This window comes from Homarus americanus, unplaced genomic scaffold (assembly GCF_018991925.1).
Source record: "Homarus americanus isolate GMGI-L3 unplaced genomic scaffold, GMGI_Hamer_2.0 scaffold30535, whole genome shotgun sequence".
Lineage (NCBI taxonomy): Eukaryota > Metazoa > Arthropoda > Malacostraca > Decapoda > Nephropidae > Homarus > Homarus americanus.
In genome coordinates this window covers 6,131,252-6,150,686 of record NW_024732440.1, presented here as the reverse complement: position 1 = coordinate 6,150,686, position 19,435 = coordinate 6,131,252, and the positions used below count along the sequence as shown (strand labels likewise).

At 40.9% G+C, this 19,435-nt stretch overlaps 1 protein-coding gene across 1 annotated transcript; it reads right to left on the bottom strand.

The window, feature by feature from the left end:
* Nucleotides 1-3,858: 3,858 nt before the first annotated feature.
* LOC121868789 (UPF0389 protein CG9231-like) lies at nucleotides 3,859-18,831 on the bottom strand. The gene is made up of 3 exons (XM_042369708.1): nucleotides 18,552-18,831; nucleotides 11,935-12,028; nucleotides 3,859-6,922 (listed from the first exon to the last, which is right to left on the bottom strand). The coding sequence occupies exons 1-3, from the start codon at nucleotides 18,640-18,642 to the stop codon at nucleotides 6,706-6,708; spliced, it is 402 nt and encodes a 133-aa protein (XP_042225642.1). The 5' UTR covers nucleotides 18,643-18,831; the 3' UTR covers nucleotides 3,859-6,705.
* Nucleotides 18,832-19,435: the final 604 nt, after the last annotated feature.

Sequence of the window (19,435 nt, the reverse complement as noted above, 5' to 3'; positions counted from 1 at the left end):
GGGGCGTTTTAGACCAATTTAAGACTAGACTTGACGTTTCCCTCAAATAACTTGTATAAAATTTATTACCTTAAAAGTAAATTAGGTTTACATAAGATCGTGGGGACTAATCTTCATCTCAAGATGATATTAATTCGGCTTTAAGACGCCTCCCGACCATCTAGCACAGTACATTTACTTGGAAGGTTAAGTGGAGCAATGCGTGAACTATAAATTTCATCCATCTGAAGCTTCCCACCTGAATCAATGTACGAATGGAATCTCGAGCCTAGAGCAAAGAATTATTTGTAACTGTTCATTGATTCTCTTACAAGGAAGCTGTAGTGAACGTCTCCCCTACAACTGCGTAGCCACGCCACCACCTGATACCGCCTTCCCTAGCAACCAACCAGATGTTACCGTATCTTAGCAACGGAACTAGTCACGGGCGACTTTCTGGGTTTTCCCAACATGATTCATAGAGGATTGTCGGCTGCTGCTGGGTATATAAGCTGTCTCTCCATTGAGATTGATTCTGACCATTCTTCTTGAACAAGCAACACCACCTCCTCCTCCGCCGCTGCCTGGCAGCCCTCGCTTCTCCTCGCCTGCCTGGTGGGCCTCGCTCCGGCCAGTGAGCATGGCGACCCACCAGCTGTCCTTCTCTGAGCTTCCTCACCAACCAGCTCTCATTCTGCCCATCTTCCTGAACAAGCAACACCTCCTCCAGCAAGCTCCACGCTGGCACCTCCAGCACCAGACTGTCTATCATATAACTTATATTATACAAGAAAACCACATTAGAGTTTCCTTCCTTCCATCCTGAGTGCTAGACAACATTAATACATCGATACCCCCTACAAAGCCATACTAAACTTAATATGCCTTACCAGTGAGGATAGTGGGGTATGTATCCTTACTGCTCCTGGTGTCCATAACCACTTTGTCAAACCTGCACACGAGTCCACCTGGTCCCATAACTCGTCGAAAGCCGGCAGTTTAGGTGGCCGAATTTACTGTTGAATACATAGATGTGTGGTCATAATACAACCGACTCTATACTTGTTAAAGTAAATACTCCATCAATTCTTGTCTTTGTACCCCATGCGCTTTCTCATCCTTTTTAATTCCATGTTTCCCTTACCAATTCATAATCGGTATAAATGAAAAGGTGGTAATTCAGTGGCCAGTAATTATGGTGGAAGACCCACTTAGTGAATACCCGAGGTTGGAACAATTCTGTATTTGAGGCCAGATTCCTGCTACCACAATGATCCGAAATGGGAGGATAAACAAGGAAACTAGAGTCCATAAGATATAATTTTTGTACCAAAAAATTATATCTTAAAGTAAATACCTCCTACATCAATGTTTGTGATATACATTCAGAAAGAACTAACAGCAAATACTTGAGGTAAAAACAAACATTTACTGGTATAGCAGTAATGAGTGTATCTCTCGTCACTATATAGTACTGTATATATATCATGGGTTTGAGTCCTGGCTGAGACACATGAGAAGGGTGTTATCCAGTGACACTCCCAAATATTACAGATTTCTTCCTGTATGAACACTTAACACTAGTGTTCATAACAAATTAAAAAAAGAACAGACCAGACCAACTGACCCAGCAGCTAATAAACTTAAGTGGTGGAATGACAAATTAATACAGTATTCTTTTACTACAGGAGAAATCACAATAAAACTCAACCATTTTAACCCATTGAGTAACGCAATGTATCACGCACTAACACACACACACAGCCACAACAACCAATATATATATACCAAACAAAACCAGTGACATCAAATCAGCTTATGATACAACTACCATGAACTGCCCAGTCAGCCATAAATTCACTTCACAGCTTTGCAAGGATAAATTTACATCATTCGGAAATGCCAATACACAGAGCTATAATGTATATATATATATATATATATATATATATATATATATATATATTCACTTCAAGACTGAATAGTTAAAGGGTCAATATACCCTAGTTATGAATAGTCCTAAACCACACGATTTTAAACCATTAAATTCAAGTGAGTTAAGATTGGGGCCTATCTGACCAATCAAAAAGGAACAGGAGAGGACCAGCTGGGTTATGATTGGGTAATGATTAGTTAAAATCTCACTAGGGATGCGATAACACAGAGTGGTGCCCCTGGTGTGTGTGGGTAGAGTGGTGCCCCTGGTGTGTGGGTAGAGAGGTGCTGCTGGTAAGTGGGTAGAGTGGTGTCCCTGGTGTGTGGGTAGAGTGGTGCCCCTGGTGTGTGGGTAGAGAGGTGCCCCTGGTGTGTGGGTAGAGTGGTGTCCCTGGTGTGTGTGGGTAGAGTGGTGTGCCCTGGTGTGTGGGTAGAGAGGTGCCCTGGTGTGGGTAGAGTGGTGCCCCTGGTGTGTGGGTAGAGTGGTGCTCCCTGGTGTGTGGGTAGAGTGTGTCCCTGGTGTGTGTGGGTAGAGTGGTGCCCCTGGTGTGTGGGTGGGGGTGCCCCTGGTGTGTGGGTAAGTGGTGTCCCTGTGTGTGGGTGAGATGTGCCCTGGTGTGTGGGTAGAGTGGTGTCCCTGGTGTGAGGGTAGAGAGGTGCCCCTGGTGTGGTGGGTAGAGAGGTGCCTGTGGTGTGTGGGTAGAGTGGTGTCCCTGGTGTGTGTGGGTAGAGTGGTGCCCTTGGTGTGTGGGTAGAGTGTGTGCCCCTGGTGTGTGGGTAGAGTGGTGTCCCTGGTGTGTGTGAGGTGTCCCTGGTGTGTGGGTAGAGAGGTGTCCATGTTGTGTGGGTAGAGAGGTGTCCCTGGTGTGCAGGTAGAGTGGTGTCCCTGGTGTGTGGGTAGAGAGGTGTCCCTGGTGTGTGGATAGAGTGGTGTCCCTGGTGTGTGGGTAGAGAGGTGCACCTGGTGTGTGGGTAGAGTGGTGTCCCTGGTATGTGGGTAGAGAGGTGCCTCTGGTATATGGGTAGAGTGGTATCCCTGGTGTGTGGGTAGAGAGGTGTCCTTGGTGTGTGGTTAGAGTGGTTCCCCTGGTGTGTGGGTAAAGAGGTGTCCCTAGTGTGTGGGTAGAGAGGTGCCCATGGTGTGTGGGTAGAGAGGTGCACCTGGTGTGTGGGTAGAGTGGTGCCCTGGTGTGTGGGTAGGTGGTGTCTCTGGTGTGTGGGTGAGAGGTGCACCTGGTGTGTGGGTAGAGAGGTGCCTCTACAGAGTGGTGCCCTGGTGTGGAGAGTGGTGTCCCTGGTGTGTGGGTAGAGAGGTGCCGCTGGTGTGTGGGTAGTGGTGTCCCTGCTGTGTGGGTAGAGGTGCCCCTGGTGTTTGGGTAGAGAGGTGCCCCTAGGGTGTGGGTAGAGTGGTGCCCCTGGTGTGTGGGTAGAAAGTTGCCCCTGGTGTGTGGGTCAAGAGGTACCCCTGGTATTCTCTCCCCCCTCCTTCTCAGATGGGTCTACCTACAGCAACACAAAGGCTTCAGTTTGTGTCTTGGGAAGTCAATGGGTAATGCAGTGTGTGTGTGTGTGTGTGTGTGTGTGTGTCCTTAATTGTGGGTGTCGCTTTAAATCAATAATTTTAAATTGGATAACTTGAAATAGATGTTCTACTTACATAGAAGAAAGTTAGAGGAAAAAGGATGTGGATATCAGGTTGGAGAGCAGATGATTAGACATACAGTACAATAAGGTGAAGGGAAGATACTGAATAAGGTAAGAGGTAAAAGTATGAGTAGTGGAAAATGATTAGAATATATCGAGGAGGGCAAGGAATGCTGGGCAAAGGAGTGGCTCAAGGGCAATGTGCAAGGAAGGGACTGAGGAGGGAGGTAAGGGAGAGGAAGGTCCGTAGCTAGGCACGTGACAAGACAAGGTCAACATTTGATGTAATAAAACCACATCTTTATTTATCCATTGTTTTATTGCTTAAATTGTTCCATTTCTTATGCTACTCTAGCATTTACTACATCATAGTACAGTATATTATACCTACAACAACTGTCTATCATAGTATAAATGGCATAATACAGTACAAACCACACATCCACACTTTGGCGCTTAGATTTCATTATGATTTACAGTTTTGTCAAAAAATTTCTATAGATAATAAAGTGGCGTGTTGTGTCACACGGACAAGCCACCCGAGATCTGTGTTGGGAGGAGCACTGCATGACACTCAGGGGACTCTACTGTACTGGCTGTACACGTCACAATGAAAAGCATAAAATCTAATTTAAATTTTTTCATAATAATTACATGTAAATGCACGAGTTTATTGGAGTTTTCGATGTAAAGCAGCATATGGGTGTCAAAACATAATTACCCAATGGCAATCTTTGTTTATTATTACCTGGAGGTATGTCATCATAAATAATATAGCAGTATTAAACAATAGAAAAAATACATTAATGTACTGTACAGTACGTATATGATTTGTAATTGAACATGAAAATAAAACGACAAGCCGAATCAGGTTATTTCTTCCCTGACCAATGATCTCTCTCCACAAAGGAGAGAGGGGGGGGGGAGGGGCGTTCGAGGACTGGGTGTTGCCGCATTGACCAGTTTTTATTATATTTATTCATTACAATACAGTACTGATACATTACAAAAGTAATGTCAATAACTAAAATGAATAAAACTGCTACATTTGAGGCTAAATAAGCACAAAAAAATCACTTTGCTGTATTAATGCTATACTACTACCCACAGTTTTCTGCATAAGATCACATTTCAACCAACCACACAAGTTTTTATTCTACATGTGAGATCCACGTAAAATTAAACCCCACTGTACTGTTCAGTATATGAGAAAATATGTCTTGGTCTGAGAAAATACTTTAGTTGTAGGATTATGTCATGCACAATAAAAAAATATAGATGATTATTTTATTAAACTTTTGGATTTATAAACAAGAGAACTATGAACAGTAATACCATTTCCACTTCCCATCTGTGGTACAGTTGAGTTACAAGACATAATTGAACCTAAGGACAAAAGTAGTTTGAATATAACTACTTATATGAGTTGTCTGCCATAAGTTGTCATGGAAACTATTTTTCATAACCTTGCCCTTTGACTTTGAAATCAACAAGATTCATTCTTACCCAAGGAGAACACATCTTACATTTCTTAAGATGAACACTAAATTCCATACAGCAACTGAAGTTATATGCTGAAACCACTGACTTTTGAACTCCAAATAGAAAAGGATCTTTCTTGCAAAAGAAAGACCCACATGTTTGATGAATGTGCACAAAACAAAACTCAAGTTATACCGAATTTACTATTTTCCAGTCAATTCCTTGAATGACTCTGACCTTATGATCCCAGAATGAACACAGTTATTCTTTACCCCAGGGAGAACATTTAGAATTTAATGAACCTAAATGATATCTCTTACCCCCCAAATTAATAAAGTTCTTCCTATCAACATATGAACACTTGCACATTTGATTAAGAACTTAAAACTGCTTTTGAGATACTAGACAAACTGGAACTCCCTTGCCACCCTGATAGACTACAGGATTATGGACTACCCTGCCACTGGTGGTGGGCACAACACAGTACGAGGTCTGTCCAAAAGGAAACCAAACTTTTAAATAGCGCGTCAACGAACCGGCGCAGCGTGCTCACGATGGGAGCACTGTGTAGCGGTGATTTTGACCTTTAGTCTAACACTAGCCGCATCATGCCACGTCAATTAGTCATCGAGCTACACGTGCTAGTGAACGTGTGTTTAGTGCACTTGGCGATTTGTTGCAAGTTGAACAATGAAGGATCTTGAAGAGCAACGTGTTTGCGTGAAATTCTGCTTTAAATTGGAAAAAACTTTTAAGGAGACTTTTCAAATGTTGCAACAGGCTTATGGGGAGGATTGTTTGAGCTGTACGCAATGTCAAGTGTGGTACCAGCGTTTCGAAAGGAGAAGAACATCCACCGAAGACGATCCCAAATCTGGAAGTCAGAGTCGCTCAAATGTGGAGGTGATGTTGATGGTCTTTTTTGATTGGCAGGGCATCGTTCATCATGAGTTTGTTCCACGTGGTCAGACAGTCAATAAAGAGTTTTACTTGGAGGTCCTGAAGCGTTTGAGGGAGGCAGTGTGAAGGAAGAGGCCTGAGGCGTGGACAAACAAGACCTGGATGCTGCACCACAACAATGCACCTGCTCATACGTCGCTCCTTATCCGTGACGTTTTGGCGAAGCACGAGACGACTATTGTCCCCCGCCGCCCTACTCTCCGGATTTGTCCCCTGCGGATTTTTTTTTGTTCCCAAAGTTGAAATCCACCCGGAAAGGTCGCAGCTTTCAAATGATAAAGAGATAAAAGAAAATTCGCTACGAGACCTGCACACCATCCCCCAAAACTCGTTCCAGATGCGTTCCAGAACTGGAAAAAACATTGGGAGCGGTGTATCAACAGTAGAGGGGAGTACTTTGAAGGAGACATGTCTGATTAAGTTGTAAGTAAAGCAATAAATTTGTTTTTTTAAAAAGTTCTGTTTCTTTTTGGACAGACCTCGTATAAATAGATGATAAAAAAAAAGTTACTTATCTTTCTAGTGATAAATACTGCATATAAATTACAACTCAACAATAATTCATATTATTTAGCATATACATGTAAAAAAAAATTGGTTTGAGAAAATTATTTTGGGGATTTAACAAATGACTGTCTGGTTATCTTTACAAAAATGTATATACAGTTTACAAACCACAGTACAGTACTGTGGAAATTTTTTAAACTAGTTACTGGCATGATCTGCCTTTGCCTGGGCTATTTTAGCCTCTTCATTATACTTCTTGTGCCAATCTTCGTTCATCTTGATCACAGACTCGCCCCTTTTTTGAGCCCTTTTCCCAGCGTAGACCATAGCCAGGCAGCTCAACAGAGTTGCAACACACATCATGATATTAATCTTGATCCTCGCTTTGTTACGGGCACGTTCCAGGACATCCTGACTGTGAAGGAAAGTCATACACTGTACTGGAGTAAAGTTCACATACTGTACCATGAATTAAAGCCCCGTTTCCCAACCCTGGGGTCGCCAAGCGGTTTTTTTAGGGTCGCGAAGCAGTTCTGCCACTTCATGGAAAATTCCCACAAATCTGTAGGAGAAATAGGCATATGTGGGAGGTGTTGAATGAAATTTGATGGATTTTGATATAAATCTGTGGGATTTCATGGGAGAAATTAGCTAATGTGCATGGGAATTTTCGGTCTTAGAAGTGGCAACACTGTCGCCAAGCCCTACGCCGTCCTACGTGCATCATACAGGTTCAGTTCCCGAATCTGAGATGTTGCCAGCATATATTTATATGTTACTACTAAAAACAAGTATTTGCTGGATTCTCAGGTACAGTTACCCAAAAAAGTCCTGTCGCGAACCACGAACCCTGAGATTCAGACTCGTGAACCCGAAGCAGTAAACACTGATACATTATTCTGCCCATAAATGCTTCGGATTCAAGAGGCTGAATCTCGGGGTTCATGGTTCGCGACAGGACTTTTTTGGGTGACTGTACATAAAATACTTATCTAATATTGGTTGAATGATTTGGAGATATTGTTAAATACTGCTGATAAGGTGGCGAATTTTTACTTGCGTATTATTTCATAAATATAATGCAGTGCCCACTGTTACCGCCACAGTAGGATAAACTAGAAGGGAGGGAGAGAGAGAGGGATAGAGAGAGAGAAGGGGGGAGACAGGAGAGAGACAGAGGGAGTGTTGACAACGAGCTTTGCTGAGGTGTTAAGTGTGAAACAAATGTCCCTAGCCTCGGGCTGACTAGCTTGACTAGTCTCTAGCCATCCAGTGAGCCATCAAGTCAGGGAGTTATTAAGTCCTACATTAGACCCGAAACACATAAGTTTTATATAGTTTAACACCCCACTCTACTCAAATATATTATATGTAGTTGTTAATAGTGAAGGGATATACGATTGAATTAATTAACTCGTTTGTAACATATGTAATTTGTACTCTGCAAGTTTTGACTATAACCGCCCAATGAGCGACTGTGGGATAATGAGACCCTTGCACGTAGGACTCGAGTGTTCTTTATTCGGTCAAAACCTAAAGAGTACAAATTACATATGTTACGTACGAGATAATTAATTCAATCGTATATCCCTTCACTATTAACGACTACATATAATATATTTGAGTAGAGTATGGTGTTAAACCATATAAAACTTGACATTGGGTTTACGCTTCTCATCGATCATGGGGTCGAAAAACCTCAATGCATTATATGTGGCGAAGTGCTCGGCCACGAGTCGCTCAAAGAAAACAAGCTTAGGCGCCATCTCCAGGGAAAACATCCGACGCTGGTAGAGAAAGGCCGCCAGTACTTTAAGAGAAAAGAAGAACAACTGAAGCATCAGCGGTTAGACACCCCTATGAACGAAGCAGTGTTTTCTGTTTGGCAAGCAACAATTGCATCCTATCTGGTTGCAAAAAGAATTGCCAAGTGTAAACAACCATACACAATTGGGAAAATTTTGGTGAAGCCAGCAGTCCTTGATATGGTTCGCACTGTTATCGGAGATGATGCAGTGAAAAAGATTGAAACTATTCCACTGTCAAACAACACAGTTAGCCGACGGATTCAAGAAATGTCGGCAGACATCAAAGATTAAGTAGTGGCTGCCATCAAGGAGAGCAGAAAATTCAGCTTGCAGTTGGATGAGTCAACTGACGTCAGTGACGATGCACAGCTCTTGGTATGTGCGCGGTACCAAGGGAAGAGTGACATGGAAGAGAACTTCCTGTTCTGTAAACGACTGGAGATGACAACAACAGGTGAGGATCTGTTCAAGTTGGTTGACCTCTTCATCAAGGAAGAAAACCTAAGCTGGGATCAGAGTTTCAGTGTGTGCTCAGACGGAGCACCGGCAATGCTAGGGGCACGTCAGGGTTTTACTGCAAGGGTAAAACAAGTCAACCCGCAGTGATAGTGGTTCATTGTCTGCTCCACCGGGAAAACCTTGCCTCCCGGAAACTGTCACATGAGCTTAACTCTGTGATGGAAGATGTGATTCAAATAGTAAACTTTATTAAATCATCAGCTCTGAATTCAAGGCTGTTCAACCAGATGTGCTCTGATATGGGGTCGGAGTATGAACACCTGCTTTACTACTCTGCAGTCAGGTGGCCGTCTCGAGGGAAAGTGCTCCAGAGAATGTTTGAAATGCGTACACGGGTTGAAATCTTCTTGAACGAGAAATAACACGCACTAGCATCAAGGCTTTCGGAACCAAGGTGGTTGCTTCAGCTGGCATATCTGGCATATATATTCTCTGAGTTGAATTTGCTGAACATGTCCATGCAAGGAGGGGATGAAACTTATCTCACTTTGTCAGAGAAACTCAAGGCATTCAAGGCGAAGCCGAGAATGTGGAAAGGAAAGATTGAACGGGGGAAAGATGCTTCCTTTTCACTCTTGAACCTTTTTCTCGAAGACGTCTCACTTCTGGAAGTACAAAATATCATTGTTGAGCATCTTGAGAAGTTGAATGACAGTTATATTCTGAATGAAGAATTGCACGAGAAATACAAATGGGTGCGCAGACCCTTCGATGTCCAAGTCGAAGACCTCTCAGAAGAAGAGTCTTCCATTAGAAATCTCCAAGAGGAGCTCATCGAAGTACAACATGATGAAACTCTCCGCTTCAGCGACAGTCACTCGGCGTGATCTGGACTGCTGTTAAGAAGGAGATACTAGTCCTTGGAAGCGAAGCTGCGAATGTGCTATTGCCATTCGCTACTACTTAATTGTGCGAATCTGGGTATTCCGCTCTGGCTCTCATCAAAACAAAAAGCAGGAAGCGGTTACAACCTGAACATGATTTGAGAGTGGCACTTTTCACGACTGAGCCACGACTGGAGAAACTTACCAGCCAGGTCCAGGCTCAAGGCTCCCATTAGATGAGATTACCCAACTCTGATTTCGAAGTTGATCAGAGACATTTTCATTTTTAGTTAGTCTTTGTGGGATGTGACAAAACAATAATATTCCATCTCAACATTGAAGTACATATATAAACCAGTGGGGTCGCAGTCATGGCTAGAGGTGCATGATTGGGGTCGCTAGAAAAAAAGGTTGGGAACCACTGAATTAAAGAAACTGGAATTTTTGGTCCATGAACATTGGCTCCTTCAATACTACTGTACTATGTTAAAACCTACTGTACAAAGAGAAAAGTAAAACATTAAAGATAATATAAATGAAAATAGATAATAAATGGACTCACTCAGGACTGAGATGTACTCTCAGTACAGTATAGTCTGGGTTACACCGTTATTTTAAACGCGGACGGCCATTTACGCGGCACCTGTCCAGAAGCGATAATTATTATTTAAGCAATAAATGCCATCATATATGCGCCAAGCGGCGGGGCAAGGTGCTGGGCGCTGACGTCAGACAATATGGAGTGAATGAATCGACGATCCGCACGATCAAGAAGGATGCCGGCAAAATCAATGAACACATGAACATCACCAAGTCTGTAGGTGCCTCGCTGGTGAAATATTGCCACAATAAGGTGCTGCTGAAAACCGAGAGTTGTTTGGTAATCTACATTATTCATCAATCAAGAAGGAACATGGCGGTCGACATTCAGGCAGTGCAGGACTACGCCCGAGAACGCTATGTAGCAGTAGCAAGAAAAATGGGGGTCGCAGAGCCCAAGCCCTTCAGTGCTTACACTGGGTGGCTGCAAGGTTTTAAACGACGCAACAAGATCACAAATATTGAGATAGTCGGAGAAGGAGCAAGTGCCGATCGGGCTGCCGCCATGAATTTTCCCCCATTTTTACAGAAAATTATGGAGGAAGGACAGTACACCGACGACCAAGTGTTAAATACGAATGAATCAGGGTTGTACTGGAAGAAAATGCCATCCAAGACCTTCGTAATCAAGTCTGCGAACAAGTGTCGGGGGCGAAAAATGCAGGAGTGCATCACCGTACTGTTCACCACCAATGCCTCCAGCACTGCTAAGCTGAAGTTGTCTGTGATCCACAAAGCCCGCAAGCTGCATGCCTACAAGAATATGGACATGAGCAAGTTAAATGTCCACTGGCTAACCTCAGGGAAGGCGTGGATGTTCTCTGGTCTGTCCCTCTCCTGGTTTGACAACTGTCTCGTTCCTGATATCAAGAAATTCTGCGTGGAAAATAATGTGCCATTCAACATTTTGTTGCTACTTGACAACGCACCAGGACACTCGCCCCTTTTGCTGGATCGTCACCCCAACGTAAAGGTGGTATTCCTTCCCTCTAACACTACGTCGTTAATCCAGCCCATGGATCAGGAGTTGATTTGCAATGAGAAGGCTGCTTTCTCCACCAAGAAGTTTCGGCTCCTAAACGACTTCAACAACATCAAGGATGAACTGCAGAACCTAGAGCAGGGGTTCTCAACCAGGGGGAAACTGATACTAATATGGAAAAAATAAAGGATTTTCAGTATTATATGCATATTATTTGGAATGCACTTTTTGAGGCAGACAATCTTGGAAAGGAGGGGGGAATGACATTCTGACATATGGTGAAAGGAGTGCATGGTTGAGAACCACTGACCTAGAGAGTGGCACCGATAGCGAGGACGAGGAAAACGAACAAGATTTGGCGGACCATGAAGTGCGGGTCAAGCAGTTCTGGAAGCTGTTTAACATGAAGAAGGCTGTTGATTTCTTGGTGGAGGCATGGGGGCAGCTGCCTGTGGCAGCGATTCGGCAGGACTAATTTAAAAGTTTGTGTCCAACATTCCCGAAATAAGTCTCTTTGTGGGCAGGTATGTAAATGTTGAAGAACCCAGAAATCTTCAAAATTGCTTTTTGATGAAATCAGTTAGCCAATTTTGATGATACAGCATAAGTGGACATGAAAATAAAACCAAATCTCATACGTACTTAAAATAAACCCTGTACAGTATTATCGTGAACAGAGAAAATATAAGCTTACTTTACAAGATCTGGAACTTCTTGGACAGTCTTGTACTTTCCTCCCCATACTAATAAATACTTTTCAAATTTATTGACCCGGTGATCCGTCAGTCCTGAAAGGAATTTAAAAAGTTTTAACATGTTAAGGACTTTAGAAGGCAGGAATGAATTTCAATACCCACCAAATGATATATGACAGGATACTGTATGTATTGTACACTATATAGTTAATGACAAGGAAGCAAATGTGACAACTGTAAAGGATACTGTAATGTGTTACAGGAGCTGATGGTGTGGAAGAAGCAAACCTGATAATTATTTAGGTAAAATTTTACAATGATTGCAGAGAAGTTGGTGGTATGGGGAGAAAATCTGGTACAACAGTTGTAACGGCAAAACTTTACAGTACTGTATTAAATGGTGGGTGCACCAGCCAAGTTGATACAATACAGTACAGTACTGTCCTTCCCTCCAGTCTTACGGATTACTGTGTACTGGTTTGCCTCCTGGGCACACCCAGTCCATTCAGCATCCAATTTAACAATTGGGGAAGTGAAGGTGATTATTTGTAGTGCCACCTAACTGAAGGCTTAGTATCCAGTGTGTTGTATCCACAATGCCCAAAATAGGCTTTCAGACCTATGAGATCCATTTTTATTAAGGTGGGTGGATTGAGGAATAAATCTCATAGTTCTATAGAGACAACTTGATACTGTATGAGGAGAAGCTGGTGGTCTGATTGGAGGAAGAGTAATCTTGATCTGAGCTAATATAACAGGAGCACATTTACCAATCCTGAGTAACATGTAATAAATTGTTGATGGACAGTTGGCAAAATTGGTGGTGAAAAGAGTGAAATGGATATTGTGTATACATTATTTTGTGTTATGATTCATCATTTATGCTCATTCTCTTCCATTTATCAGAAGCTCTCTGTCACATACTTTTCTTCATATTCACTTCCTCCCTGGCCTCATAGTTCCGCATGCAGCTGATAAGATAAGTGTTGTATATATTATCTCTGTTGCATACACACACACACCTAGACTGACAAATAGAGATATACACACACACACATACAAAGCCACTCAGTCACTCAACCATACACACTTAGGGTAACTCCCTTATTGAATATACTAATGTGATAATGCTTAATGGCATACAAATATTGTCACCTACATAATTATAGGTACATAAAACAATGGTATACATTAAAATTTTATTTTACTTTGGGCAGAAATGGCATCAGGAAGGTCCAATGTGCCAGAGGTGATAACCAACCGAGGTAGGATTGTCTGGATGTGGGAGAGCGGCAGAACAGTTACTGACATAGCCGCTGCTATGGGGTGCCATAGAAACAATAGGGGAAATGAATAAAACATTGGGAGGAATAAGTCGTAGTGACCGGCAGACCAAGAAGTGGGAGGCCACGTTGCTTGACAAGAGAAGAGGACAAAGTAGAATGTGTACATGATTGTCCGCTGAACCCCGTGGTGCAGTTAACTCAAGAACTACAGCTACCTCAAAGACAACCCCTGGTCACTGCTCCGAAGAGAGTTGTGCGGACAATAACGTACTTGAAAAAAATTACAACGCTAACAAACAATTTTCTTTATTGAAAAAGTTAAAATTCCAGGATATTAACACTTACTGCTGCGCTCTATTTGTTTATAAATTTGTTAATCACTTGATTGAGAATAATTATTTCCAGTTCCGGAATAACAAGAGGTACGGTACAACATAAGACACCCAGAGCTATTAATAGCCCCATGTGCTCCACTCAGTCCCAGACCTCCATACAATATTATGGTGTGAAGGTGTGGAACAACTTACCCCCACCCATCTGAGCAAAACTATGCTCCCTGCCTTTAAATCATCTCTTAAAAAATATCTTGTGTCAGTATTAATATTTTTGCAACACTTTACACTCTCACTTTTATTGTACCATCCAGACCATTATATCATATAATGTCACATAGATGGAATTACCATTGCAATAATTATATATCTGCCATCAAGACATGATCGAAACTGTGTCTGTCCCCTTGTTTCACCTTAATGCAACCCATGATGTATTGCTTCCCTCACTTATCAGATTGCTGTATATCAACTCCACTATAAAATATGTACTGTTCCTATATACTGTACCTATAATATAAACGTAAATAAAAAAAAATAATAATTAATGAAATAAGTGATAATCGGAGTAACATTCTCATATGTATTTACTAAAACCATGTTATGTATACTAATTCAGATGATACTAAATGTTACATAATAATTCCTTGAGGTAAATGCACAGTACTGTAATGTATATATCAGATGCCACTATGAGAGCTCAGGCTCTCAATTAGCTCAACCACTCTGTATCTGTATTTTTCTGGCTAAATAAACGATTTCAATATCGATACACAAGAGAAGAGGTCACTGCTATAATGTCCAGATTGCTCAATGGCAGCAACAGTTTCCAGTAAAAATGCCTAAAATTTGGTTAACACAAAAGCAGACATTAAATAGACTAAAACAATTAAAATACCTGCCACATTGATGCCAAGTAAAGGAGGAGATGCTCAGCACCAAAATGCATTTATGTATACACTTGTATTTTGTTCATAATTTCCAGTTATACTGTGGATGATATATACCGTAGAGGGAACAGGGTATTTATAATGAAAATAAAAAGTTGTTGTATAGATTTTTTCTTAATATCATCCACAGTATAACTGGAAAATATGAGCAAAAGACAAAATATATATATATATATATATATATATATATATATATATATATATATATATATATATATATATATATATATATATATATATATATATATATATATATATATATATATATATATATATAAATGCATTTTGGTGCTAAGCATCTCCTCCACATTTACCAAACCTTGTATCTCATTGCTGGGTTGAGAAGTCTGTGTTTTCTCTATATTACCCAAAATTTACAATGAAAGTGTAGGTATGCAATGTACAGTACATAGACAATGTTGCCATACAAACAATAGAAATTAGTAATCAGGAACAGTACTCGGCTTCAAATTAGCCCATAACATGACTACCAAGAACACTGAACGGATCCTACACAGACCAGTAGCCTCCTTCCCTCAGCATGTTCAAATCTAGCTTGGGTAGGAATACAGTCCAACTCGGCCCACTACCAACTTGGCCCACATCCAACTTGGACCATCAAATACCAACTCGGACCATCTCGGCTAACCAACTCGGACTAAATAGTAAAATTTTACATACCGGGTATTTATTTTTGCATGAATGATAAAAGTACAAAAGTACAATGATAAAAAGCAGCATAGATGTACAAACATTCCCGATAAACAGTCATGTGATGTGTGTAGCCATTAAATAAAAAATTAAAAAAATACTTAAAAGTTTACCCTTTAATCTATGCATGAATGATAAACAGCAGCATAAAAGTACAAATATTACTCATAAAGTCACGAGATCTGAGGTTGACGAGTTCTACAACAATGTACCAACAGAGGGTGACATCACTTCACCTGGTGACCTGACAACGATAAACTCACAAAATAAGGCAGTTGAGAATGACCTGATGACGGATTTGAGGTTGACGAGTTCCACAACAATTTAAATAATGAGTAACTTCATGCACAAAGGCAGAACATACAATACAGAAAACTCAAATCAAATAACAATGACCCCAAATGGAAAAATAATTGCAGTACTTAAAGATTATTATTGGACAAAGGAAGGCTATAAGGTTGGAGAATAAATCGTGGTGAAATTTACCTCCGAGATTATTATAAGGTATTGGCCAGATGGGTTAAGACCGAGATAAAAAAAGCAAAGAGAATAATGAACTGAAGGTAGCAAGGGAGGCGAAGTCAAACCCCCAAGGGATTCTTTCAAATGTATCAAACTAAAACACGAGACAGGATTGGACCAATGCAGTCAGGTACCGGCAAGCTAACTGATAATGACAGAGAAATGAGCAATAAACTGAACAGATGTTTTTCAACAGTTTTCACCACCGAAAATTTAAACATGGTACCTGAGGCACCGACTCTATGCAGAGATAGTGAAGAAAACAAATTAAGCGAGATAGTAGTGACTAGTAACGATGTTAGTAAGCAAATAGACAAGCTAAGGCCTAATAAGTCACCAGGTCCCAATGAGATATTTGCCAGAGTATTAAAGGAATGTAAGGAAGAGCTTACCTGTAGTATGCCCTTTGCAAATTTTTTTAACATTTCCTTAAAAACGGGTGTAGTACCAGAATCCTGGAGGATAGTGAATGTAATACTGACTTTCAAGAAGGGAGATAGATCACTATCCTCTAACTACCGTCCAATCAGTTTAACATCAACTGTAGGCAAATTACTGGAAGCAATAATTTCAAACTCTATTCAAAATCACGGTATTATTTTACTTTCGGACAGAGTGCCCCGAAAGTTATAAATTACTGAAACATTTAGTTCCCGCTATTCTGAGCATTTTGAACCCCCTATATATATACATGCCGGAAATGGATAATAGCGACACAATTGAATTGATTTAGTTTTCAGTCTTCGTCTGTGAGGAGATGTTATGTTGACTGACGTCATCCAGTGGTGATCAATGAGGAATCAATATTATCATGCAAATTTTTTTCTACCAATCACATTTGATTTTCTCAAAGGAAGCAGCCTGGGTATGATTTTAATTTCATTGACCAGTTTCACAATGGCCGTGGTGGAGGTTGGTTGTCGTTTGTTCTCCTATGGTTATTTTAAGTTTATTTCCGAGTTTTACGAGAAGGACGATTATTCTATCCAATTCTTATGTATCCCTGGTCCTTCCCTCTTCTAAGGTATTGTACTTTCAGACAAAGCGCGCCCCAGTTTTTAGCAACTGAAATATTTAGGCTAGTTTAAGCTAAGCCTACCAGGAGTCCGCCCCTGGCTAGGAGTCAGGTTAGGCCTGCTGGGGGTCTGGGGGCAGAGCCCCGGCTAGGAGTTAGGTTAAGTTTTGTTAGGTCAGATAACTCGTTTTTGTTTTCTCCCCCACCCAAAAACCCTGATTTCTCAGGCTCTCCCCCCATTATTGTTGGGGGGGGGACTAGTAATTTCTGCAAAAATTAAGGTCAGATTGGTTAAACACACCAAAATACACTGGAAAAACATATTGGTCAACCCCTAGGGACTCGTGTCCTAAAGTAAAAATTGGGTATTATTGCGTTTACACACCGTTCATTCCTGCCACTAATCCATTATCATATTCTAATAAGACGTCTAATTATAAGATAATTTTAATCTATTACATTACCAGTGGAAATGTATAATAACGGAGATAGCATATCCAAAATTTTCTCTATTTTCTTGCATTAATCTTCCGCCATTATCGCCTGCCTCACCTCCAACACTGCGTGTCTCCTGCATCTCCTTCATAAATCATCACTCGCATGCGTTCCTGTACACGTCACGCGGCCAATCAAAAGCGTTTTTGTTTTTGCAACCAATTAAAATGATTTTGGGTTTAATTCGCGGTATATTTCGCCCAATCAAATTTAAATTTTATTTTGGGTCTCATATTTCAAAATTTAAGTTCAGTTCCGACCATGGAAGTCTGCGATGGGTGTTACTTAAATTATATGGAGCTGATTGCGAGTTTTTGGGAAAAAACGAAGAAACTATAGCATTTTTCCGATCGAATGGTGTTCTTCCAATCTCAGTAAAGTGTACTAAGAGCAAGACAATGTAAATATTGCAAAGACCAACATATGTGGCGTTGTGTAAGAATCTCAGAATCCAACGACGAACAAGATCCAGGCCAATAAGGTAAGAAATACAGGTTTGGTAAATGTGGGAGATGCTTAGCATAAAATGCATTTTATGTATGTATATATGTATGTGTATATATATGTATATAAATGCATTTTGGTGCTAGCACATTACCAAACCCAGCCCATCAAGCGGTGGTGGGAGGACAGGTTGGTTCTGGAGGATAGTGAATGTGTTTCCAGACTAGTGCCAGTGAAGAAGACAGAATCAACGACAGGCTGAATCCAGGCCAACAAAAGATATGATTCCATCATATGGTGAGAGTCAGTTAAGTTAGGTTAGGTTAGGTTTTTCTAGTGTTTTTGGTGTGTTTTGCCATGATTTTTTTTGAAAAGTAAATAAAAAAATTCGATAAAAAAAAGGCTAATTTCCGCCAGAGATGAAGGTTATTATTCGGTCTAAACACACACAAATACACTAGAGTAATATACTTTTTACTTTCCAACAGAGAACAGTGTGACAATGCAAATTTGCAAAATTTACCAAAAATCACCTGGAGCAGCACAAGTCAAGAATGTGAATCATGGTTCACTGATCAAGCTCTACCAACATAAACTCATAAAATTTGTCCTTCATACAGATTGAACCCTCGGTATTCACTCATTCACACTCTTAGTATTTCAGTAAACCAAAAGAGACATTAAACAGATCTCAAGCTGTTCCTGAACCTCTAGTCAGTGATTTGTTTGAAGTGTATAATTAGGCATTACAGTAAGTAAATAAGAGTACTGTACTATATAAAAGATCTCCTTAGCTCCAACATTACCTTCTTCACTCCATTTATCTTATAAGTTTAGTTCTACTCTTCACTATTCCCTTACCTAATTTTCCTCTCGGTCTAGAAGGTGGTGGCGGCGCCTCACTCGTCTTGGGTTGTGTTGCCACAGTAGATGTCTCTTTTACTTCCACCATCAGTACTGAAGCCTCTCCTACTTACTACAAATGCTGGGTAATTTAGTAAAGATTGCCTTTGTGCTGGTAGTCTGGACAGAAGACAGGTGCAGTAGAGCAACATCTTCACAGCAGTAACTTCCGTCTACTGAGGCTACACTCAACATTAACAGCTGATCGACCATGACTGTTGGCTGGCTCCTGAAAGGGACAACACCCGCTAGCTAACACAAATTATAATCTCTTATTAATCTACGCAGCTTACATATACCGGTGAATCTTAAGAATAAAAAAATATTGTATTGCAAATCGAATAAATTTACTATAATTAACTTATTTTGATTTATTTAATGCAGTTATAGTTTTATGTGTGTTATTTAGGTATATCGTTAGGCGCGCGGGTCGGTTCGTGTTGCGTCTCTGTAACATAAACTTGTTCAGCATTCGGGCTCGTTGTTGAGAGAATGGACAGTGATTACATAAGATCATCAAGATTGTCTTTGTGATGTGAAAGTGTAAATCGAGTTGGAGGTACAGCCCAGGTCAAGAGGCCGACAACCACAAAATCATTGCCATATGACAAAGCGTTTATTTATTTTTTACGGAGTTGTGGTCACGGCTGTGATAAAGGCCAACCAGGGAGTGTTGTACTGTGCCTTTAGTGAAAATTCACAGTGTCATCAGTGACCGCGGTTCCTAGCCTCTCTTGGTCCCTGTTCACCTAGCAGTAAAGTAGGTACCTGCTGTAAATCGAAAAGTTGCGAATTCGTATTCAGGGAAAGTTGTTGGAGCTTCCAATAACTTGCTGACAAAA

Coding starts and splice junctions, on each gene's coding strand:
- LOC121868789 (XM_042369708.1), bottom strand. CDS start 18,642: ATGGTGGAAGTAAAAGAGACATCTACTGTGGCAACACAACCCAAGACG. Junction 12,029..18,551: donor TAGACCGAGAGGAAAATTAG/GTAAGGGAATAG, acceptor AATTCCTTTCAG/GACTGACGGATCACCGGGTC. Junction 6,923..11,934: donor GAAGTTCCAGATCTTGTAAA/GTAAGCTTATAT, acceptor TTTCCTTCACAG/TCAGGATGTCCTGGAACGTG.